The 6,720-nt window shown below is 47.6% G+C and overlaps 2 protein-coding genes across 3 annotated transcripts; one reads left to right on the top strand and one right to left on the bottom strand.

The window, feature by feature from the left end:
* Positions 1-536: 536 nt before the first annotated feature.
* Positions 537-5,042, bottom strand: ZC2HC1C (zinc finger C2HC-type containing 1C). 2 transcript variants are annotated; one of them, XM_050975594.1, is made up of 3 exons: positions 4,912-5,042; positions 3,215-4,454; positions 537-2,544 (listed from the first exon to the last, which is right to left on the bottom strand). In XM_050975594.1, exons 2-3 carry the CDS (start codon positions 4,445-4,447, stop codon positions 2,278-2,280), a joined length of 1,500 nt encoding a protein of 499 aa, XP_050831551.1. In that variant the 5' UTR covers positions 4,448-4,454; positions 4,912-5,042; the 3' UTR covers positions 537-2,277. The 2 variants fall into 2 exon arrangements, with proteins under 2 accessions (XP_050831551.1, XP_050831552.1); XM_050975595.1 differs by having other exon boundaries at positions 3,215-4,466; positions 4,912-5,030.
* A 294-nt stretch (positions 5,043-5,336) lies between these two features.
* On the top strand, positions 5,337-6,568 carry ACYP1 (acylphosphatase 1). The gene is made up of 2 exons (XM_009101882.4): positions 5,337-5,503; positions 5,921-6,568. The coding sequence occupies exons 1-2, from the start codon at positions 5,420-5,422 to the stop codon at positions 6,134-6,136; spliced, it is 300 nt and encodes a 99-aa protein (XP_009100130.1). The 5' UTR covers positions 5,337-5,419; the 3' UTR covers positions 6,137-6,568.
* Positions 6,569-6,720: the final 152 nt, after the last annotated feature.

The following is a 6,720-nucleotide window of genomic DNA, read 5'->3' as shown; positions in this document are numbered from 1 at the left end:
TTTTCCGAGAGAGGAAAGGGAAATATGCATACAGTCATCTGTTTTTTTGGCATTCTGGTTTTGGTTATTTTCTTTTGCTTATAGAAAGAGGGTGAAGGGGCTTTTAGATTTTTTCCTCTGGTCAAAAAAAAAGTCAGTTTCTGTGTCCCTTCATTAAAAGAAACCAATAACAACCAAACAAAAAACCCATTTTTTTCTTATACTGCTACATCTCCTCCTAGTGACGTCAGGAGCTTGTGTGTGTGTGTTTATTTCCACAGTTTGAATGCCAAATGGGGAAATGAGTAATGGGAAGAGAGGCTTAAAGGGAAAAAGTACCTGTTTTTCTCAGAATATCTTCACTGATCATTAAGGCCTACAGAGGGAAGAACCTGCCTGACACCTGCTCAGCCAACTGTTCCTGCACACTGTAATTAAAGCCTGTCACTTTTATCAGAAATGGTATTAAATTGTGAAACATCTTGACAGTCAGAGCAGAGTTGAAGATTTAAAATCCACTAGAAATTTGGATGCTGAAAATGCAGCATGTCTCTGAGAGGGGGATTGTACTACAGGAGCAAAAGAGGAAGCTGAGCTGTCACGAGTAACACAGCTTAAGTAGCATCAGGGTAACTAACCATGATAGCAAAGCAGTGTCCTAAATCTCCGTGCTGACCCTGATACTTTGTCTGACATGTTACTGTTTTAAACCACATATCAGAGACTTTCTGGATACTGAAACAATAGCAAGGAGAGGTGAGCTGCCTATCTTAGCTCCAAAACACATAACGATGAAGCCTGGTGATTTAATTTTAATAACTTTTATTTAATCTACAGTTTCAATCTTTTTAATCTCAGCCATTTGCCTGTCAGTTATGAGAAGTCCCCAACACATGGGTTTATTTTACAGCATCAAATGCTTTTTAGTGTGTATCCATGTGTCACCATTTACACTGCTGACCTTTAGGGTCCACTAAATATAGTCAATAAAACTAATAAAATAAATAATATTATTTAAGAAAGATAATAAAAATAAATAGTGCAAGGGAAACAGAGTTAATATTAGAAGATGGGCAGTAGTGCTGAATTTTTTAACTAGTGTGTTCAAATCACTTGTTCCTTTCATGAATGCAGGAGGCTGGCATAAAGGTTTCAATTTACCCCTTTCCTTCCTCTTGTTGTCCTGTTTTTCAAAACTCTCAAGTTAAAGCATTGGTTTTGCTTCTCCAATCAGTTTGGATACAGTAAATTACTTTCCCTTCTTTTGAGTCTGTTTTTTCTCTCAGGTTTGTACATGTGTTGTTGGCTAGCACAGTGCAGCAATAATCCTTTCTGGGACCTTCATGCTTTTCTAGGGTGTGCCAAGGGACTGAGATTTCTGCTCACATATCTATAGGACAGAAGCTCTCCAACCTCTTTCAGGAGTCAGGTTCAGTCATTGTGGCTGGTTCACTCATTGAAAGCTGGAGTATTTCTTCATATTCAGACTATTCCAGCCTAATCTCGTTGCTTTAGATCTTTCCCTAGGTTCCCATGAGCTGCTGCTATTGCTACCAGAGGACTTGCAAAAGGAGCTTCTGGAGCTTTTTTATTCCTTGTTCACTTCTTGCGAACAACTTGCAACTTTCTCAAAGTAGTCATTCTTACTGTGAGAGCACAGACCATTCTGTGACCATTTAAAATAACTTTTACACAAGAGAACTAGTTTAATATATTTAATAATCAGAATATAGAAAAAATAACATCTTGAGAAGAAAACAAAAGAAGGGATATGTTTTTGTCATAATTCCCTCCCATTGAAGCAACCAAGGTGAAATAAGCAGATGACTTAAGGAAGGGTGAAAGCTTTGCTTTTAGAGGTTCCTAGCAACTTGCAGGAAGAAAACGGCATTTTCTTTCTGCAGGAAGAAAACTCCATTTTTTAAAATATTAAATCTGTTTGTGATGGCTGCTCTGTTGCCTCAAGGACCTGGCTGATTCAGAGTATCCTTGTTCTATGCACATGAGTTGACATAAGTATTTAAACAGTAAATGCCTGCTATTGCTAGCTTTTGTAACCCCTGTAATTTCTGATCCTGAGCTTCTTGTGCTGAGGAAAGGGGCATCTTTTGTGGGGCAGCTTAGGGTGCAGGTCAAAGTATACAAGTTCTGTTTTTCAGCTGATTCATCCTGAGCTGTTCACTTGCTGTACATAGACGCTTGCAGCCAGTGTTGAGACTACAGAAATGTCCATAACTGTGAATCTGGCAAAAACCAGGCAGGGAATCACAGCAGCAGATACGGCTGGACACTGCCTCATCAGCGCCTCCTCTGTGGTGGAGGTGGGGGCCTATTCCTTATGTTTTTGCATTTGGGAATATGCCTCTCAGCTACTCGGGGAGCAAACTTGCGTCCACAGTAGGTGCAGGCAACATAGTCTGGATTTTCGATGGGAGGCAATGGGGGCAGGCCAGACACCTTCCTCTCCTTAGAGAGGATTTGATCCACCTGGCGAGCCTGTGACATGATGTGGATGAGAGCCTCGTGCTTCTGTTTCCAGTTGTTCTTTCTGGGTGGTGTTTTACTCTGCGGAAGGGAAAGGCAGTCAGGGCAACTGGGACCACCATCAACCTCCATTCTCAAACTTATACTCAGAGCCCAACCCATGTCACCTGTCCCTGTGCATTCCCTGTTGGCATAAAACCTAGCCTGAGAAGCTGAGTCCCACAAAGGGAATCAGAAAGATCAGCACAAAGGAGGATGTAAAGGAAATACTGATGGAAACATCAGTATTTAGAAAGAGCTTGAGGATAACGAGAAAAGCAAGCAGTAGGGCCAAGGAACTAAAGAGGGTTGCTACATCTCCTTTGCAGGAAGAGAGCTGCCTGTTTCCACTGCCTTCATTAACAGACTGTATTATTATCTGGATTTTCAGTCAGCTCCCTGCAGCCCCTGATGTCACAGAGCTTTACTGCAGCAGAACCACTCTGCATCCTAACTACAGCAAGGAAATGAGCTTTCTCCAGTAGTGAACCCTTGACACATTATAAAGCCAAGCTGGGATTCCTGCCTCCATCTATGAGATTTTAAATGGATCTATTTATCCATTTGGCAAGAACCTTTCAGAGGCAATAGCTGTATTGTATCCCTAGGCCCCATGTACATGGGAAGGTGCTTGCATCTCAGTCAGAGGTTGAAGTGGAAGGAGTGTGAACAGTGGATGTGGATCCAGGGAGGCAAAGGGACTGCACTTTACCTGAGGACTCCTTGAGCTCTTCTGCTGCTGATACTTTTCCAATTCTGTTCCCCTAGCTCTGGCCTTGCTAGAGTCAAACACCTTCCTCTTGGAGTCTTGGTTCTTCCCACAGATACTCATGTGTTTCTCAAGCCTTGCGCAGAGAAACTTACGTTTGCAGAAGCTGCACTGTCCAAAGCCCTCCTCTTCCACAGCACTGGCGGCCTGCATGTGTGGCATCTCTGCAGATGGGTGGTCATCAGAATCTTGGTTTGAGAGGGCAGAGAGAGAAAGGCTTTGTTTTGGGACCAGTTTTGAACAAGAACCTAAATGCTTCATGGCTATGTTGTCTTGTATTTTACTGTTGTTTGTTTTGTTGTATTTTGTTGCCCCCAGCCACTCCTTGAGGTTCCCCACAGCCAGCTCTTGGGGGTGGGGAGCAGTGCCAGACTTGAGGATAGTGTCCTCTGCAGACTGTGCCCCGCTGAAGATCCCAACACCTGGCGTATCTGCAGCTCTGAAAGTTTTCTCTTCAGGGTGCCTTGCGGCCTTTTGCTCATGGGTCCTTTCCACTTCGCTTGCTCTTCTCTCCTCTACCTTGATAAGCTCCTTCTCTCTTTGAATCCTCCTAAGTGTCTCCTCTGTCCTCTTTAGCTTTTCTCCAAGAAGGACCTTTTTCTTTTGAATTGCCTCTTCTAGGTTCTTTCTATCTTCCTCCAGCTTTAGGATGTAGGCCAGCTCTCTCCTGTATAGATGGGGAGCTGATGGTTCAGGCTCTTGTGACCAAGGGCAGAGCACTGCAGATAACTGAGATCTCCCAGCTGGAACCATCTCTTTGCTTATTGAGCTTGATCTACTATTTGGAGCTTCCTGCATGTGGGGGGAACTTCCAGTGCTGAGCAGTGGATCTCTTGCACTCTTGTGGTGAGAAATTGGTTGCAGGGGATATGCACGGTCCACTCCTTCTTTATGTCTGCCTAACGATTTAGCTGACAGAGTACAGGCCTGGCTGATGAGATACTTGCTCTCTAGTCCACCTGACCGGAAGCCTCCATGCCTGGGCTTGTCCTGAGTGCTTTCTGCAGACATAGAATAGGAATATCTTTGGTTCTTTTGTGCATAGAGATCTTTTAAACTTTCCTCTTTGTCAAGTATGAATCCATGCTGAAAGTTGTCCTTCTGGTATTTCAGCTGGGAACCAGGAGAAAACTTAGTAGGTGCCACCACAGGAGCCACCGGTGGAAAAAAATCCATTCAGTGCCTGAGAAAGAGCCTGAAGTTAGAAGCAAAGCCATTACAAACAATTTTATCCAAAACTGGACATATCTTCTCCTTAACAGTTTATGCGTGGACGCTGGAAACAGAGGTTATAATAAGTATTAGTAAAGGTTTTGTAACTTTTTTGCTTTCTATAAATCTTTACATTCCTTCCATCTAGGGAGTTTCCATGCTGCCTCTTCTATTCCCGACCGTTTATGCAGACAGAAATAAGACACACTTTTATTTCTCTTTATGTCTGAGCCCTGCCTTACCATGGTAGCAGCAGAAATATACTGCAATGACAGAGGAATTGTTATAGTCCCCGGGCAGTTTCCCATAACGTGTCCCTTCACTCTGCCACACACATCTGACATGAGGAGTCCGACCAAGCTCGGCACAATCTTCCTGTGGCTCGTTCCACCACATCCCCCGAGGCGCCGCGGGGTGAGCGGAGTTACCTGCGGGGCTCCCCCCTCAGCAAGCTGCACGCCACACGCTGCACTTATGGCCCGAGAGCTCCGACCCCTCCTGCCGCTGCCGCTGCCCGCGGCTCCCGGGGCCCCGGCGCGGAGCTGTGCCCGTCGCGAGGCTGTGCCCGCCGCGCCGTCCTCGCGCTGCTGGCGGCTGTTGCCGGGAGACCGGCGCCGCTCCGGCCGGCGCGCGCTCCTGGATCGCTCCCGGCCTCGCGGCCGTTCCACCGCGGCTCGAGGGCGGCGCCTGATGCATTATTCATGAGGCGGCCATGATGCATTATTCATGAGGTCATCCGATATGCATTATTCGTGAGGCCGCCGGATGTGCATTATTCATGAGGCGGCGAATGAGGGAACGGCCCGACCCCGCTACGGCTCTTCATTGGCCGCAGGAGGGAAGCCACGCCCCCGGCGGCCGCCGCGCGGCTCAGACGCAGCGGGGCGCGCGGCGGCTGCGGCAGCCGGAGAAGAGGGAGGAGTTGGCGGTGCCGCCATGGCGGACGCCGAGGGCTTGGTGTCCGTGGACTACGAGGTTTACGGCAAGGTGCAAGGCGTGTTCTTCCGCAAGTACACCCAGGTGCGTGCCGCGGTCCCCGAGGGCGGCCTGCCCTGCCTGCCGGTGTGCGCCGCGCCCGCTGTCAGCCCACTGCGGGCGCCTTGGAGGGGCCGAGCCCGCGGGGCGGGCAGGGTCGTGTCCACGGCCACGGGCTGAGCTCCGGCTGCTGCTGAAGGGGGCTGGCATCGCGGTGCTGTTGGCAGCCCGGCCGGGTTATGTAAGCATGACTGAAGAGAGAGTTTCAGCCCCAGTTTTTCGTCTGAAAGAATATATTGAGTACTCGAGTGAATCCTCTGCTGCTTTCCTGTTGCCTGAGCCACAGGAACTTCCTTGGAGGTCTATGTCTTGCCAACAAAATTGGCTCCTGTATGCGAATGTTGTTCTATTGCTCTCTTACAGTTTGGATTAACCTCATTTTGCTCTGCATTGTCTTCTCAGGGAGAGGCTAAGAGGCTGGGGCTTGTTGGCTGGGTCCGGAATACCAGCCATGGCACTGTTCAAGGGCAAATCCAGGGTCCCACTGCCAGGGTGCGGGAGCTGCAGGAATGGCTCAGGAAGATAGGAAGTCCCCAGTCCCGTATCAGCCGAGCTGAGTTCAGCAATGAGAAGAAGATCCAGGCGCTGGAGCACAAGGAATTCCAGATTTTGAAGTGACTTTGTCCAGGAAGAAGCAAAGTCTGGAGCGTGAGCTGTGCTCACAGAACACTGCCCCTCTTCCTCACTCATTCAGTTAGCCAGTGTTCAGCTCTAGAGAACTTTATTCTATTAAATTTCTAATTTATTGTTTTGTTTGTTTGATGCTCAGCTTTTCACAGAATTCCAGTGGGTAGAGGAAGAGCTCTGTTGTCTCTGTTAAAGGGGCTTGTTCAGGGCCAGAACCTCTGTTTAAAAGTGTGCATGGTTTTGGGAGTTGTATGTGAGATAAATCTGAAATTTGTAGAGTGTGGTGCTCATGTAAATAAAATTACAGGGTCAGTGCTGCTAGAAAACATCGCTAAAAGCATTATTTCTGTATACTAAATGTCTCAGAAACAATTTATCCCAGAACTTCCATCTTTTCTGTAGAATAAAATTGCTTGGATTTCACCCTCTCTGTGGAGTGGATGTCAGATGGAGGGGCTGAGTGGATGACGGCCCTCGGAGTGGGATCTGGTTGCCAAATCTGCCCCTATCTCCCCGCTCGGTGCCGCAGTGCGGGAATGGCCAGGGGAAAGCCGTGCTTCCCGCAGCCGGGCCGA

The sequence above is a fragment of the Serinus canaria genome, chromosome 5 (assembly GCF_022539315.1).
Source record: "Serinus canaria isolate serCan28SL12 chromosome 5, serCan2020, whole genome shotgun sequence".
Classification (NCBI taxonomy): domain Eukaryota; kingdom Metazoa; phylum Chordata; class Aves; order Passeriformes; family Fringillidae; genus Serinus; species Serinus canaria.
The sequence above is the reverse complement of the archived record's forward strand: the minus strand, read 5'-3'. Positions and strand labels throughout refer to the sequence as shown.

Coding starts and splice junctions, on each gene's coding strand:
- ZC2HC1C (XM_050975594.1), bottom strand. CDS start 4,447: ATGGATTTTTTTCCACCGGTGGCTCCTGTGGTGGCACCTACTAAGTTT. Junction 2,545..3,214: donor AGAGCTCAAGGAGTCCTCAG/GTAAAGTGCAGT, acceptor TCCCTTCCGCAG/AGTAAAACACCACCCAGAAA.
- ACYP1 (XM_009101882.4), top strand. CDS start 5,420: ATGGCGGACGCCGAGGGCTTGGTGTCCGTGGACTACGAGGTTTACGGC. Junction 5,504..5,920: donor TCTTCCGCAAGTACACCCAG/GTGCGTGCCGCG, acceptor TTGTCTTCTCAG/GGAGAGGCTAAGAGGCTGGG.